The sequence below is a fragment of the Schistocerca cancellata genome, chromosome 5, assembly GCF_023864275.1.
Source record: "Schistocerca cancellata isolate TAMUIC-IGC-003103 chromosome 5, iqSchCanc2.1, whole genome shotgun sequence".
NCBI classification, from domain to species: Eukaryota; Metazoa; Arthropoda; class Insecta; order Orthoptera; family Acrididae; genus Schistocerca; species Schistocerca cancellata.
The window spans coordinates 458680262-458698962 of NC_064630.1; the positions used below are offsets into that span (position 1 = coordinate 458680262).

Sequence of the window (18701 nt, forward strand, 5' to 3'; positions counted from 1 at the left end):
CATGTCAATTAAGATCATAAACATATTCATATCAAACACATTGGTGAGAATAGTGGAAGAGGCTTAGAACTGGCTCAGAGGACATTCTTAACTCTTAATGCTGCAATAACTGATATTATGGAAATACTTTTGGATTAAAAGAGACCACTCACTAAAAAGCACAAAAATTTAGTTGTCAACAAGCACCCACAAAAAGAAAGAAAAATTGCTAGTTTTTAGGGTAATTCTTTCATGAGGTGGAGTAAAATACGCATAGAAAAGACACACACTAATGTGCATGCATGCATACACACCTATGCCTGTACATGGTGCTGGCTGGACTAACAGTGTCAGCTGCAGGTGTGTGTGTGTGTGTGTGTGTGTGTGTGTGTGTGTGTGAGAGAGAGAGAGAGAGAGAGAGAGAGAGAGAGAGAGAGAGAGAGAGAAAGAGAGAGAGAGAGAGAGTGCCTATTGACAACTCAACAGTTCTGATTTTCAGTGAGTAGTCTCCTTTAATTCAAAAGTATTTACATTCTACCTAAACTTTCATATGACATTAATAATTCATATTATACTGTTCCAGACAAAGAAAGATGATTTAAAGCTACTAGAAGTAGTTGTCAATGGGCACACAATACATAATATACTCTATGTAAGAAACCCATTGACAGTAACAAATCAAGGGACATCATGAAGAGAATAAGTCAGCCAAAACACTCAGTTCAGATTTAGTTTGCACATACTTAACTCTTTGTTTGTGTTGTCCTGCATAGTAAACTGTTAGCATACTTTCATTCAAAACTATACTATGTCATAATTTTCTGAGAGAATGTAGCTATAGTCAAAAGGTATTTATTCTGCTGTGGTTGAAGTAAGAATATTATGTAAAGCTCATAATCCAAACCTTCCAAGAGTCTCTTAGGGACCTTGGAATTCTTACGCTTAGGTGCTTATATAAACACTAAATATTGGTATCATTGGTTAATATTAATAGTGAATTTTCATGGTGCAGTCTCATGAATGAGACCACCTATAAAACATCTCGAATGAACAACTTTTGTGGTGCAGACTTGCAGGAGGAGAGTCAGTGAGCTTCTGGAAAGTACCAACAGGGATGTGGAGCCATGCCAACTCCAGAACTATAGCCACCTGCATTAGTTTTCTTGGCTGAGGATCCAAGGTGCGAACAACCCAGTTGAGGTCCACCACAGCTTCTCAATTGGTTTTAAATTGTGTTGGTGGGGTGTTGGTTGGGGGGGGGGGGGGCGGCTTGGGGGCCAGAGGAGTACAGTAAACTCATCCTGGCACTCCTCAAACCATGCATGTACAATATGAACTGCATGATACAATATATTGTCCTGCTGTTAGATGCCATCACACCAAAGGAAAAACAAACTGCATGGTTCCAAAGGATAGATGCATACTTGTGTTGATCCATTGTGCCTTCCAGAAAGGCACAATCACCAAGGGAATGCCACAAAAACATTCCCCAGTCTGTAATGCTCCCTCCTCTGGCCTGAACCATTACGATAGTTGTGGTATCATTTCTGATTTCTCATTGCTGATGAACATCAGTCAGCATGAGTGTATGAAACAGGTGCCTGGTGGACAGGCACATAAGCAGCAACATTTGGTAAATGGTCATTAAGGAGACACTGTTGGTAGCACCTTGGTTTATCTGGGTAGTCAGTTGCTCAACAGTTGCACACCTATTCACCCATACACATCTCCACAGCCATCAGCCATTCAAGAGTAGCTCCAAGAGTAGCTTCACATATCTGTAAAAATGAAGTACGAACAAAATGTCAGTTTGGTTTCCAGAAATGTTTTTCAACGGAAAATGCCATATATGTTTTCACCAATCAAATTCTGAATGATCTAAATAACCGAACACCACCCATTGGGCTTTTTTGTGATCTCTCAAAGGCTTTTGATTGTGTAAATCATGAAATTCTGCTAGACAAACTCAAGTATTGTGGCATGAGTGGGACAGTGCACAAATGGTTTAATTTGTACCTAACTGGAAGAGTGCAGAAAGTTGAAATAAGCAGTTCTCATAATATGCAAAGATCAGCACATTCCTCAAATTGGGGAACTATAAAGAATGGGGTTCCACAAGGGTCGGTCTTGGGTACTTTGTTGTTCTTAATATATATTAATGACTTGCTATTCTATATTCATGAAGAGGCAAAGTTAGTTCTCTTTGCTGATGATACAAGTATAGTAATCACACCTGACAAACAAGAATTAACTGATGAAATTGTCAATAATGTCTTTCAGAAAATTACTAAGTGGTTCCTTGTAAATGGACTCTCACTGAATTTTGATAAGACACAGTACATACAGTTCCGTACAGTAAATGGTATGACGCCATTAATAAATATAGACCTTAATCAGAAGCATATAGCTAAGGTAGAATATTCAAAATTTTTAGGTGTGTCCATTGATGAGAGATTAAATTGGAAGAAACACATTGATGATCTGCTGAAACGTTTGAGTTCAGCTACTTATGCAGTAAGGGTCATTGCAAATTTTGGTGATAAACATCTTAGTAAATTAGCTTACTACGCCTATTTTCACTCATTGCTTGCATATGGCATCATATTTTGGGGTAATTCATCACTGAGGAATAAAGTTTTATTGCACAAAAGCGTATTTTATGATTTAATACTTACTACTACACATTGATCTTGCCAAAAGCCGAGAAGCGATTCTTCTTGGTGTTTTATCTTTTAAGCCAAGCGCTACAAGTGCCTCTCTTAAGAAGCAGCAGACATCCTCACTGCTCGGCGGCAGCGGAGCGACTGGCGTGCAGACCGGAAGTGCTGCTAGACCCCTGCAGCGGCCTTATCAGTACCGATTACGCAACCGCAACTTGATTTTCCAGCAACACGGTGCTGCTGTGTGTTTTGACTATGTGTCGCTGTGTAAGGCACATAACCTTGAGTGGGACTTAGCCGCTGAGCGAGGCAGCCGTGGGGACATGGTGCCTAGTATTACTAGCACCGTGTTGCTGGAAAATCAAGTTGCGGTTGCGTAATCGGTACTGATAAGGCCGCTGTAGGGGTCTAGCAGCGCTTCCGGTCTGCGCGCCATAATAGCTGGAGTCCACCCAAGATCATCCTGCAGACATTTATTTAAGGATCTAGGGATATTCACAGTAGCTTCTCAGTATATATACTCTCTTATGAAATTTGTTATTAACAACCAAACCCAATTCAAAAGTAATAGCAGTGTGCATAACTACAATACTAGGAGAAAGGATGATCTTCACTATTCAAGATTAAATCTAACTTTGGCACAGAAAGGGGTGAATTATACTGCCACTAAAGCCTTTGGTCACTTACCAAATAGTATCAAAAGTCTGACAGATAACCAACAAGTATTTAAGAAGAAATTAAAAGAATTTCTGAATAACAACTCCTTCTACTCCATAGAGGAATTTTTAGATATAAATTAAGAAAAAAAAAAAAGAAAAAAAACAAAAAAATTATAAAAAATTAAAAAACAAAAAAATAAAAAAGTTGTTGTATTAACTTAATTATGTTGTTGTTAAATTAACTTAATTATGTCATGTATTGGAAAATTTGACTCATTCCACATCATTACGAAATATTGTATTCATGATCCATGGAACTAGTATTAATTTAATCTAATCTAATCTATTCTTGAGTTTCTCCCGGCGTATTTGATAATCAAAATATCCACGGGTATGCTGCCGGTCTATAGTGTCCAACGGGCACAATATTTCGGCGATCAAACATGTCGCCATCATCAGGTGAACTGACGGACTGAGCTCCTGTGAACGTGCCGGCACGGAGATCCGTACGCTATGGCTGCTCAGAGGGAACTGGGTTTGGTCGCGGCGGCGGCCGATTTAAATACCCTCCGCCCGCGGCGCGCTCCCTCCGCCGTCCGCGCCCAGCGCCACGGTCGCGCGGTGGAACAGATTGCGACGGCGTCTGAGATGACGTCGGTGTGATGGCTCTGTCCGCCGTGGTCGTCACAACTATACGTCTGCTCGATTTACTCTTGATTAACCCGATCGCTGGTTCCCAAGCCTTGCTAAGATTATAGCCACAGTCCCGGTTTATGAGGTCGTCATTGGTGCGAATTTCGATGGCCTCTCTAACAACGCTGTCCCAGTATCTCGACGTCTGTACCAGAATCCTCGTGCGGTCATACTCCATGGCGTGATTTTCCGACAAACAATGTTCAGCGACCGCCGACTTGCTCGGATACATCAGTCGAGTGTGCCTCTGGTGTTCACGGCATCGATCCTCGACGGTAGGCATCGTCTGACCAATATACGACTTGCCACATTGACACGGAATCTGGTACACGCCGGCCTTCCTCAAACCGAGGTCATCTTTGGCGCTCCCCACCAGTGCACGAGTTTTATTTGGAGGACAAAACACAGTTCCGACCCGGTGTCTATAGTGTTGGACACTATAGACCGGCGGCATACCCGTGGATATTTTGATAATCTAATCTAATCTCTAATCTAATCATCAGTCACCCCTGTCACCTATAGCATGTGGTGCTCCACAGTTACCTCGGTGCCTGTTTTGGACAGTGCCATTCTGCCGTGCACAATATACTTTACCCACAGTGGCACATGAACAGTTTACAAACTGTTTCAGAAATGCTTCCACCCTTGGCTAAAAATCAATGATTGTGCCCTTTTTGACATCAGATTTTTAATTTGTTTAACAAAAAGACTGTTCTTGATATTATGATACATAATTGTTCAATGTGTCTGCTCCAAGTCAGTTTGTGATCCATCTGGACAGTGTGAGCTCATTAGCACTAATTTTAATTAGCTGCTAGTACACTAGTTGAAAATAGCATGCAATGGCTGTTTCTCCTGTTAACGTGTAATTTCACTTGTCCCACAACCCCAAAGGTTATCCTTCATGAAATTATCAATATAACATGATGAATGAAGCAATGAATGAACATATGGGAGAAAGATTTAACTTTGTTACCTTCGACATAGGTTTACCACTTAAATGCCAGTATGTAAGGAAAACATTGGCAATGCTTGGTTTTTTGTGAACTGTGGTAAAATGGTCATATTTCAAGTGGGAACTCTTGTCCAGAAAAGTGGTTTCAATACTGAAAAATGTCAAAGTTTGAGAACATAGGTGTCAGTGTGTTTGGTTGCCTAAGTAATTATACAACCTACTACCCACCATTGTAGGGTCATTTCACAGTCTGCACACCTAACAGCACTTCCAAACCCATATTCATTTTCTTCTAATCATAAATAGTTGTGTTGTACACCATTCAATAAAATTATGGGTAGCATTATGATATATTCTAGTACACAAATCACAAACTTTATATCTACATTTAGACTCTGCAGATGGCTGTGGAATCCATAGCAGAGGGTAATTCTAAATGTACCATTCATTAGGAGTTTTACCTACTGCTTTCACATACAGATTGTGAGAAGAAAGATCTTGTTTTCATGATCCCTAGAGGAACAATACATGGGGAATGGTACCATTTTCTACATTTCTCACTTAAAGCTAGTTCTTGAAACTTTGTAGCAGACTTTCATGGGATAGTTTGCATCTGTTTTTAAGCATTAGCCAGTTCAGTTTCTCCAGCACCTCCTTCACAATCTCTCATGGGCTAAACGAACCTGTGACCATTTGTACTGTCATTCTTTCTTTACATTCAGTATCCCTTGTCAGCCCTACTTTGTATGGGTTCCACACTCTCTCCTTTGCACAATGACTGATCATATTTTCTTAGTAAACCAAAATCTTCCACCTGCATTAACTATGACTGTATCTATGTGATTGTTCTGTTTCATGTCGCTACAAATTATTACACTTAGTTATTTGTCCGATGCATTCCAGATGTGATTCATTCATGTTGTAGCATTGCATATGACTTTGAAAACTTATCAAGATCTGACTTGTGTAGCTAAGACCATGACTTCCTAAAAACATGCCATGAAATCAGGTCCATTCCATCTGACATTTTTCCCACCACACCTAGAATAGCTTCCCCTCCCCCAAACTCTCCGCAGTATTGTAGTCAGACCCTGTGCTCCTTCTGCACCCATCTCCCTAAGACTCCAACTCCTGTGACTGGCCTTTGGTGGTTGCTGTTAATATTACCTGCAAGTTCATTAATATGCAACATGAACAGCAAGGTTCTAACTCACTTTCCGGTGGTACATCTGAAGTTGCTTCTACATTTGTCAATGACTCTCCATCCCAGACAACATGCTTCATCGTCTCTACTAATAACACCCCAATATGGTCACAAATTTTGGTAAGTTGATGACAATGGCAGAGTTGCTGCACAATTTTATGTGGAAACGTATCCTGAGAGAGAAACCAATTTTATGTTTGCAGCAGTTGAGAGAAGAAAGTTAGTGGCAAGAAAGATGCACTCGGGTATTGTATTTTCCACTTAGAGTTCTTCAATGTACATACAGCAAAGTATATTTCTGTGTTTGTTATATTTTCCTGCACATACAGTAGTATTGTGTAGTATTAATGAATTTCCTGTATGCATAAGTCTTCTCAATTCAGTATCAATTATTGTGAATTTCAGCCTAGTATTAGATGTCAAAAATGCACCTTTTCATACTGACATGTAGAGAACTGCCTCTGTATGAATGCTACATCCTTGCCATCTGCAGAAAATTGAAGCACCAGTAGTGTGGAACATGTATGATGAGTATAGTCCATACAATTATATTAACAGCCATGATTCCCAAATTGGGAGCTGTGTATTGATAAATGACTTTCACTTGAGACAGCACTGTGCACTTGCATAATGCTCATATTTGGGCAGACAAATATCCTTGTATGCAAATGGTTAGAACTCGCTAACACAGTTTCATTGTGAATGTATGGGTCTGGATAATGTTTGATCAGAGATGTTCTTCCTACCCTTTCTTATGAGTTGCTACTAAAAGTTCATCAGTTAATGTGATTACAAAATAATGTAGCTCCTATTCACTTTCATTCTAACATGCAGCACCACCTGAATGCCACTTTTACTAATCAGTGAACTGATAGAGGCAGATCTATTCTCTGTCACCACAGCCACCCAATCTTACACATCTTGACCATTCTTTGTGGGGCACTATGAAGACTAAATTGTATTTGGATCCTGTAACATCATAAGAGGATCTTATTACACAAAGCCATACTTCGAATGAAATACTAACTGCATAGCCACACTTTTTTCATTATGTGTGGCAGTGTCCATACTGCTCATGTACACATTGCGATCAAATGGAGGTCAAAATTTTGAAACACCATGTGTAATGTGCTGCATGGCATGACACTCTTTGTAAGTTCATTAAAATGTAAGTAGCACCAATCCATAATCTTATTTGCACCGTTCTCTAACTTTGATGCCCCACAGTGCCCAAACCATGAATTTATGGGCATGGGTTCTGCCTTGAAAAATTATCAGTTCATATCACTTTCAACATTACTAAGTATTCCATTGGTGCAGTTCATAAGTCAACTTTACACTTGTGGCTTTTCCAGATAGAAATATCTTATTGAAAAATGGCCAGCTTGTCATCCCACACACAATACTAACAACTATCAGTGTCCTTTTATGTACCCTGTATATAAATATACTTCATTCTCAGCAGGCATTCTAATCTCATTAGCCATAAGAATGCTGATTCCATCAATTAAATGAAGTTCCAACTTCATTCCCATAGTTATCAGTTTCCTTGGCAAAAAATCAATGTGCTAAAATAGTACATTATCAACAATACAGCCTGAAACATTCACTTGAAATATAACAATATGAAAAGGATAGTTGCTACTCACCATATAGTGGAGATGTTGAGTTACAGATAGGCACAACAAAAAGACTGATGAAAAGTGAGCTTTTGGCCAATGAGACCTTTGTCAACACTCACTTTCCAACAGTAATTTGTTGTGCCTGTCTGCAACTCAGCATCTCTGCTATATGGTGAATAGCAGCTATCCTTTTCATAATATTGTTACATTCCATCCTGGATTTTCTATTGTTTGATTTTACCGGAAATATCTTTTGCAGGTGAATGTTGTGCCAAGATTATGCCTTTTCATTGATTAATTAATATAATGAGAACTTAATAAGTTTCTAACCATAAGTTACAATAACTACAGCATCTTTTAATGTAACTCAGTGTGGGCTATTATGATTAGCCATTATTTTCAATTAGTTTACTCATTTTGTTCTGTTTTGATGTATCTTTCCTTTCTACGCTTGTGACACATGGAGCTCCTAGAACGTGAAACAGAAGAAGTTGTAATAGAGGAAGAAGTTGTGGTTGTTGGACAGCGTGATTACATTTTTCCAGACTTGCAAGATCCAGGCATAGATAATGCTTTCCATAACACTACTGGTATGTTAAAACATGAAGTATTATATGTACTACACTAAGAGTTTTCTTACCTAAGCATCACTACAGAATAAAAATTATATTATCATAATTATAGCTGTTAGATTTGTCACCATTGGTACTCCTTCATACATTAAATTTTACACCTACATCCATATTCCTGCAAAGCAGTGTGAAGTGCATGGCAGAGGGCACTTCACATTGTGTTATGTATTATGGTTTCTTCCTAGTCTATTCATATATGGAGTACATGGCAAAATACTTGTTCAATACCTCTGTGCATGCTGTAATTATTCTGATCTTGTCTTTATGGTATCTATGAGAGGAGTACGAGGTTTTTAGTATATTTCTAGATACCTAAGTTAATACTGGATCTTGAAACTTCACAAGTAGTCTTTCGCTGTATATTTGCTGACTGTCTTCAAGTGTCTGCCAATTCAAGTTTTCTGGGATTTCTGTGATGCTCTCTCACAAGTCAGAAAACCTGTGACCATTCATATTGCCCTTCTTGCTACACATTCAGTGCCCCCTGTTAATTCTATTTGGTGTGAGCCACACACACATGAGAAAAAGTCTTCATATACTGACTTCATTTTCCTAGTATCCTAAAAGTGAATCAATGTCTGGCACTTGCATGACCTACAGTTTAGCCTATGCCATCATACAATTTTATCCAAATGTCTGCATAAGTTGCCTGATTCCAATTGTGACTTACGTATCCACAGAAGGCGTGACAATGACACTGCTTGACACGGTCATCGCAGATGCTTTACAGGCTGCCAATGACTTGGTAACAACTGGAGAAAGAACCCTGTGAGTGGAATGAGCAATGGGAAGCTGAGCATCCAAACCCAAAATATACTCATCATACGGCTAGTGTGGGCAGCCAACTACTGAGAACAAAACAATTCTCAGCACAAGTGCAAAGATACCTCCACAGTAGATTAACTCCCCAGGGGCACTATTGTGCTCTGCTTACTGCCACTTGCATGTTACCACTTCCATCAGTGGGTCTGCCCAAGTGATGTGACATCTTCACCCTCCATAACAGGTTTCTGAACTATGCTGTTGTCCAACCCTATTGAGGGGCAGGGTGTAAATTATCGTTAGAACTTACAAGAACCTGAAAACTAATTTTACTGCCATCCAGAAAGTGAAGGAGAACATACTGACCATAATTTCTAGTCTGCAAGTCCACATTATTCTTGTCTTCAGTGAAAAATAAAAAAGTTTCTACTTGTTGTTTACTCAGTGAGATCAAGAACTATGACTATAAATAAAAGTTTTGAGTTCTACTTGATAGATATATTCAGTAAAAGTTCACATGCACAATATAAAATAACATCCGTATTAATTATAATAATAATTTTCCTATCGCAGCACTATTAACAGTTCAGAAGTAACCTTTATGGGAAGTTCCAAGTAAAATGGTCTGACTTCTAGCCATTAAAGTTAATTTCTGCCTTAAAAGTGGAAAATAATCTTGCCACAAGTCACACGGTTTTGTCAACATTATGGGTGGCACACAAACAGTTACTTCTGTGAAATCAAAGTGATCAAGGATGGTGTACAATCCTTGCAAGTTCGCTTCCTACTTACCAAAATCGCTTTTGATAGCATACAGGTTGACATCTCATTGTGAAGAGTCTCTTCTCCATGTCTCTCTTGCCATGTTCTACTCTCTACCATCCTAGGCACAGGTAGAAGCATAATTACTATCTCTGCTGTTTAAAAATTTACAAACTTCTTAAAATAATGTATTTAGTGAAATATATGCATTAGATCATTCTGAGACTTCAAAATGTTAACATTAATATACCGAAGCACACACTGACAAAGTTTGGAAAAGTTTTTTTAATTTTTAATTTCACTCTTTGGATATGACACAGTAGTACTCAAAGGTACATTATGATGATGTGGCACCAGTAGTAGTGAACTGGGGAAGTCCCAGCTCACTTGCTCATCTCTGTATCTCCCACAATAATATAGTGCTAGTTTTGCCCCCTATGTATTTTCATGAAAAAAATTATTTTTCATCAACATTAAATAATAGAAACAAGTGATGTTACTATAGCAGATCTCTTTTAAATGAAATTAATTTTTGCAAAATTTCCTTAATACTACATCCACACAGTAACCATATATATAAACAAAATGCAGTGGATTTTTACAAATATGCACATAAATAACATAAAAACATGAAATAAAATTATTGATTATTACAGAATTAATTTTTTCATTTAGAATTTTCAGTCTTTACCTGAAAGAGAAACACACAAAAAATTTCACTTTTCAGCTTTCAGTCATTTAATCACAACCACAGGTGTGTCCTTACAAACTGCTTTCACTATAACATTTAAGATAGAGGGTGAGAAATTACTATGTATGGTGTTTTTCATAATACTCTATTATCAAAAGGGAAAGGGGAGGAGTCACTGTTGTACATGTCCTTCTCGGTTCCTTCTCCAATACAGCTTGTAGGCAGCCTTTCATGATTTTTCCAGGTCCCCAAGGAACAGATAATGTGGGTCTAAGTTTCTGTTCTCAAGTAACATACAGGGAGTTTCAAAAGGTACAGCCAAACTTTCAGGAAACATTCCTCTAACACAAAGAAAGAAAATGTTATGTGGGCATGTGTCCAGAAACGCTTACTTTCCATGTTAGAGCTCATTTTATTACTTCTCTTCAAATCACATTAATCATGGAATGGAAACACACAGCAACAGAATGTACCAGCATGACTTCAAACACTTTGTTACAGGAAATGTTCAAAATGACCTACGTTATCGAGGATACATGCATCCACCCTCCATCGCATGGAATCCATGATGTGCTGATGCAGCCCTGGAGAATGGTGTATTGTATCACAGCCATCCACAATATGAGCACAAAGAGTCTCTACATTTGGTACCGGGGTTGCGTAACAAGAGCTTTCAAATTCCCCCATAAATGAAAGTCAAGAGGGTTGAGGTCAGGAGAGCAAGGAGGCCATGGAATTGGTCCGCCTCTACCAATCCATCGGCAACCAAATCTGTTGTTGAGAAGCGCACAAACACTTCGACTGAAATGTGCAGGAGCTCCATCGTGCATGAACCACATGTTGTGTCATACTTGTAAAGGCACATGTTCTAGCAGCACAGGTAGAGTATCCCGTATGAAATCATGATAACGTGCTCCATTGAGCGTAGGTGGAAGAACATGGGACCCAATCAAGACATCATCAACAATGCCTGCCCAAACGTTCACAGAAAATCTGTGTTGATGACATAATTGCACAATTGCGTGTGGATTCTCATCAGCCCACACATGTTGATTGTGAAAATTTACAATTTGATCACGTTGGAATGAAACCTCATCCATAAAGAGAACATTTGCACTGAAATGAGGATTGACACATTGTTGGATGAACCACTCAAAGAAGTGTACCCATGGAGGCCAATCAGCTGCTGATAGTGCCTGCACACACTGTACATGGTACGGAAACAACTGTTTCTCCTGTAGCACTCTCCATACAGTGATGTGGTCAGCATAACCTTGTACAGCAGCAACTTCTCTGATGCTGACATTAGGGTTATTGTCAACTGCACAAAGAATTTCTTCATCCATTGCAGGTGTCCTCGTCATTCTAGGTCTTCCCCAGTTGCGAGTCATAGGCTGGAATGTTCCATGCTCCCTAAGACGCCGATCAATTGCTTCGAACGTCTTCCTGTCGGGACACCTTTGTTCTGGAAATCTGTCTCGATACAAACGTACCGTGCCACGGCTGTTGCCCCATGCTAATCCATACATCAAATGGGCATCTGCCAACTCTGCATCTGTAAACATTGCACTGACTGCAAAACCACGTTTGTGATGAACACTAACCTGTTGATGCTATGTACTGATGAGCTTGATGCTAGTACTGTAGAGCAATGAGTCACATGTCAACACATGCACCGAAGTCAACATTACCTTCCTTCAATTGGGCCAACTGGCTGTGAATCGAGGAAGTACAGTACATACTGACGAAACTAAAATGAGCTCTAATATGGAAATTAAGCGTTTCCGGACACATGTCCACGTAACGTCTTTTCTTTATTTGTGTGTGAGGAATGTTTCCTGAAAGTTTACCCATACCTTTGTGTAACACCCTGTATAAGGGAGGACAAAATACATTCTATATTCTGCTTTACTCCCGTAATTTAAATGAACAACTGAGAAGACATCAGAAAGAATTTGGTTCTTGTTGTTGTTGTGGTCTACAGTCCTGAGACTGGTTTGATGCAGCTCTCCAAGCTACTCTATCCTGAGCAAGCTTCTACATCTCCCAGTACTTACTGCAACCTATATCCTTTTGAATCTGCTTAGTATATTCATCTCTTGGTCTCCCTCTATGCTGCCCTCCAATCATAAATTTGTGATCCCTTGATGCCTCAGAACATTCCTACCAACCGGTCCCATCTTCTTGTCAAGTTGTGCCACAAACTCCTCTTCTCCCCAATTCTATTCAATACCTCCTCATTAGTTATGTGATCTACCCATCCAAACTACAGCATTCTTCTGTAGCACCACATTTTGAAAGCTTCTATTCTCTTCTTGTCCAAACTATTTATCATCCACATTTCACTTTCATACATGGCTACACTCCATACAAATACTTTCAGAAACGACTTCCTGACAATTAAAATATATACTCGATGTTAACAAATTTCTCTTCTTCAGAAATGCTTTCCTTGCCTTTGCCAGTCTACATTTTATATCCTCTCTACTTCAACCATTATCAGTTATTTTGCTCCCCAAATAGCAAAACTCCTTTACTACTTTGAGTGTCTCATTTCTTAATCTAATTCCCTCAGCATCATCCAACTTAATTCGACTACATTCCATGATCTTCATTTTGCTTTTGTTGATGTTCATCTTATGCCTTCCTTTCAAGCCACTGTCCATTTCGTTCAACTGCTCTTCCAAGTCCTTTGCTGTCTCTGACAGAATTACAATGTCATCGGCGAACCTCAAAGTTTGTATTTCTTCTCCATGGATTTTAATACCTACTCTGAACTTTTCTTTTGTTTCCTTTATTGCTTGCTCAATAAACAGATTTAATAACATTGGTGAGAGGCTAAAACCCTGTCTCACACCCTTCCCAACCCCTGCTTCCCTTTCATGCCCCTCGACTCTTATAACTGCCATATGGTTTCTGTACAAATTGTAAATAGCGTTTTGCTCCCTGTATTTTACCCCTGCCACCTTCAGAATTTGAAAGAGAGTATTCCAATCAACATTGTCAAAAGCTTTCTCTAAGACTACAAATGCTAGAAATGTAGGTTTGCCTTTCCTTAATCTTTCTTCTAAGATAAGTCGTAAGGTCAGTAATGCCTCATGTGTTCGACTATTTCCATGGAATCCAAACTGATCTTCCCCAAGGTCAGCTTCTACCAGTTTTTCCATTTGTCTGTAAAGAATTCATGTTAGTATTTTGCAGCTGTGACTTATTAAACTGATAGTTCAGTAATTTTCACATCTGTCAACACCTGCTTTCTTTGGGATTGGAATTGTTATATTCTTCTTGAAGTCTGAGGGTATTTCACCTGTCTCAAAGTTTTTTCAGGACTGGTTCTCCCAAGGCCATCAGTAGTTCTAAAGGAATGTTGTCTACTCCCAGGGCCTTGTTTCAACTCAGGTCTTTCACTGCTCTGTCAAACTCATCACGCAGTCTCGTATCTCCCATTTCATCTTCATCTACATCCTCTTCCATTTCCATAATATTGTCCTCAAGTACATTGCCCTTGTATAGACCCCCTATATACTCCTTGCACCTTTCTCCTTTCCCTTCTTTCCTTGGAACTGGGTTTCTATCTGAGCTCTTGATATTCATACAAGTGGTTCTCTTTTCTCCAAAGGCCTCTTTAATTTTCCTGTAGGCAGTATCTATCTTACCTGTAGTCAGATAAGCCTCTGCATCCTTACATTTGTCCTCTAGCCATCCCTGCTTAGCCATTCTGCACATCCTGTCGATCTCATTTTTGAGATGTTTGTATTCCTTTTTGCCTGCTTCATTTACTGTATTTTTATATTTTCTCCTTTCATCAATTAAATTCAATATCTCTTCTGTTACCCAAGGATTTCTACTAGCCATCGTCTTTTTACCTACTTGATCCTCTGCTGCATTCACTACTTCATCCCTCAGAGCTACCCATTCTTCTTCTACTGTATTTCTTTCCCCCATTCCTGTCAATTGTTTCCTTATGCTCTCCCTGAAACTCTATACAATCTCTGGTTCAGTCAGTTTATCCAGGTCCCATCTCCTTAAATTCTCACCTTTTTGCAGTTTCTTCAGTTTTAATCTACAGTTCATAACCAATAAATTGTGGTCAGAGTCCACATCTGCCCCTGGAAATGCCTTACAATTTAAAACCTGGTTCCTAAATCTCTGTCTTACCATTATATAATCTATATGATACCTTCTAGTATCTCCTGGATTCGTCGATGTATACAAAATTTGCTTCTTAGAATTTTGTTATTTGTAAAACTATTACTAACTTTTTCAAAATGATTATCAGCAATACATCACAACACAAAATTGTGTTATTTTACTTCATTATCAATCTTGCAAAACTTTGCAATTATTTTTTAGCAGTAGTTATTATGCTCTAAAAATTAACCTAGGTTTTTAAAATGGTCACATTTTGGGATAGTTTGCAGTTTATTTCATTAGTTGATATGTTGTTATTCTTAGAAAATTTAGTAATGTAAGTTCTATCTTCATATGGTTCAATTATCATACTGATTAGAATGCTAAAGAAGTCATTTGTTTGATAGCAGTTACTTTGCTTTGTCACACACATAATCAAAAAGCTGTTTTTATCGTACAATACCAACACTCTACAATATGCATTTCTTAAAACATTCGTTTATCTGTGTTGTCGTCTGTATGTGTCAATATTTGTGGGTATGACTTCCTCAATCTTTTTACAAGACGTGAGGGAATCACTCATAATTGGTCCACCCCTTTACCATATACGTCAGTGTACTGATTTCATTTCTCCGGTTTCTCCCTATTTTCATTTATTCATATATTTTGACACTTCTCTCTCCCTTTTATTTTTGTGAGCCTACTGATGTCATTATTTATAAATATTTTTGGCATGATCCACACATCACTTCCACACATCTCCTTTAATTGATATAAAAATGCTGTAGTGCTGTAGTGTCAATTTATTACCCTCTCTTACCTACAGGCAACATTCCTTCCACCTGAAAAGTATTATTTCATGCAGAGTTTATTGTTTCATATTTTAGGAATTTCCAACTTCCATTATTTCTCTTAACACAATGTAGCTGCATTTTACTGTTACTAAACCTTTCTGTGGATCTCATTTGTTATTTATTTACTTCAGCCATTATTTTTCTGTCATTGGGCCCCAAAGGTACCCACTTTGCTACTGCAAACTACCTCTCATATTCTCTTGTAAGTCATCATTCAGGTATGGTCATTTTCAAGAATCATTCTTACTTACTAGGAAGACATTTATTTATTTATTTATTCTTTGCCCATGGACTCCGGCTGAAAATCCAGCTGAGAGTATTGGGTGTGTCATACAGTAGGCTATTAACATCAAACTTGATTTCATTATATATAAATGAAACAAATGATTAAACAGAAGTAGTCCATAATCATACAAAGGTATTACATGTTTCACATTATATGTACACACAAATCCAAACAACATACATGATAATTTTTAAAGGTACATTTCAGTAATGATGTTGTTGTTGTTGTTGTCTTCAGTCCTGAGACTGGTTTGATGCAACTCTCCATGCTACTCTATCCTGTGAAAGCTTCTTCATCTCCCAGTACCTACTGCAACCTACATCCTTCTGAATCTGCTTAGTGTATTCATCTCTTGGTCTCCCCCTACGATTTTTACCCTCCACGCTGCCTTCCAATACTAAATTGGTGATCCCTTGATGCCTCAGAACATGTCCTAGCAACCGATCCCTTCTTCTGGTCAAGTTGTGCCACAAACTTCTCTTCTCCCCAATCCTATTCAATACTTCCTCATTAGTTATGTGATCTACCCATCTAATTTTCAGCATTCTTCTGTAGCACCACATTTCAAAAGCTTCTATTCTCTTCTTGTCCAAACTATTTACCGTCCATGTTTCACTTCCATACATGGCTACACTCCATACAAATACTTTCAGAAATGACTTCCTGACACTTAAATCTATACTCGATGTTAACAAATTTCTCTTCTTCTGAAACGCTTTCCTTGCCATTGCCAGTCTACATTTTATATCCTCTCTACTTCGACCATCATCAGTTATTTTGCTCCCCAAATAGCAAAACTCCTTTACTACTTTAAGTGTCTCATTTCCTAATCTAATACCCTCAGCATCACCCGACTTAATTCGACTACATTCCATTATCCTCGTTTTGCTTTTGTTGATGTTCATCTTATATCCTCCCTTCAAGACACCATCCATTCCATTCAACTGCTCTACCAAGTCCTTTGCTGTCTCTGACAGAATTACAATGTCATCGGCGAACCTCAAAGTTTTTATTTCTTCTCCATGGATTTTGATACGTACTCTGAATATTTCTTTTGTTTCCTTTACTGCTTGCTCAATATACAGATTGAATAACATCGGGGAGAGGCTACAACCCTGTCTTACTCCCTTCCCAACCGCTGCTTCCCTTTCATGTCCCTCGACTCTTATAACTGCCATCTGGTTTCTGTACAAATTGTAAATAGCCTTTTGCTCCATGTGTTTTACCCCTGCCACCTTTAGAATTTGAAAAAGAGTATTCCAGTCAACATTGTCAAAAACTTTCTCTAAGTCTACAAATGCTAGAAACGTACATTTGCCTTTCCTTAATCTTTCTTCTAAGATAAGTCGTAAGGTCAGTATTGCCTCACGTGTTCCAGTATTTCTACGGAATCCAAACTGATCTTCCCCGAGGTCGGCTTCTACTAGTTTTTCCATTCATCTGTAAAGAATTCGTGTCAGTATTTTGCAGCTGTGGCTTATTAGACTGATTGTTCGGTAATTTTCACAACTGTCAACACCTGCTTTCTTTGGGATTGGAATGATTATATTCTTCTTGAAGTCTGAGGGTATTTCGCCTGTTTCATACATCTTGCTCACCAGATGGTAGAGTTTTGTCAGGACTGGCTCTCCCAAGGCCGTCAGTAGTTCTACTGGAATGTTGTCTACTCCGGGGGCCTTGTTTCGACTCAGGTCTTTCAGTGCTCTGTCAAACTCTTCACGCAGTATCGTATCTCCCATTTCATCTTCATCTACATCCTCTTCCATTTCCATAATATTGTCCTCAAGTACATCGCCCTTGTATAGACCCTCTATATACTCCTTCCACCTTTCTGCTTTCCCTTCTTTGCTTAGAACTGGGTTTCCATCTGAGCTCTTGATGTTCATACAAGTGGTTCTCTTATCTCCAAAGGTCTCTTTAATTTTCCTGTAGGCAGTATCTATCTTACCCCTAGTGAGATAAGCCTCTACATACTTACATTTGTCCTCTAGCCATCCCTGCTTAGCCATTCTGCACATCCTGTCAATCTCATTTTTTAGACGTTTGTATTCCTTTTTGCCTGCTTCATTTACTGCATTTTTATATTTTCTCCTTTCATAAATTAAATTCAATATTTCTTCTGTTACCCAAGGATTTCTACTAGCCCTCATCTTTTTACCTACTTGATCCTCTGCTGCCTTCACTACTTCATCCCTCAAAGCTACCCATTCTTCTTCTACTGTATTTCTTTCCCTCATTCCTGTCAATTGTTCCCTTATGCTCTCCCTGAAACTCTGTACAACCTCTGGTTCTGTCAGTTTATCGAGGTCCCATCTCCTTAAATTCCCACCTTTTTGCAGTTTCTTCAGTTTTAATCTACAGGTCATAACCAATAGATTGTGGTCAGAGTCCGCATCTGCCCCTAGAAATGTCTTACAATTTAAAACCTGGTTCCTAAATCTCTGCCTTACCATTATATAATCTATCTGATACCTTTTAGTATCTCCAGGGTTCTTCCATGTATACAACCTTCTATCATGATTCTTAAACTAAGTGTTAGCTATGATTAAGTTGTGCTCTGTGCAAAATTCTACCAGGCGGCTTCCTCTTTCATTTCTTAGCCCCAATCCATATTCACCTACTACGTTTCCTTCTCTCCCTTTTCCTACACTCGAATTCCAGTCACCCATGACTATTTAATTTTCGTCTCCCTTCGCTATCTGAATAATTTCTTTTATTTCATCATACATTTCTTCAATTTCTTCGTCATCTGCAGAGCTAGTTGGCATGTAAACTTGTACTACTGTAGTAGGTGTGGAATTCATATCTATC

General features: G+C 38.7%; 1 protein-coding gene across 1 annotated transcript in view; it reads left to right on the forward strand.

The window, feature by feature from the left end:
- The first annotated feature begins 8232 nt into the window (after positions 1–8232).
- LOC126188600 (leucine-rich repeat-containing protein 74B-like) overlaps positions 8233–18701 on the forward strand; it is a 232494-nt gene continuing 222025 nt past the window's right edge. Inside the window, exon 1 of the mRNA XM_049930202.1 lies at positions 8233–8362. Coding sequence (XP_049786159.1) covers positions 8233–8362 — 130 coding nt within the window. The remainder of the gene's footprint in view (positions 8363–18701) is intronic.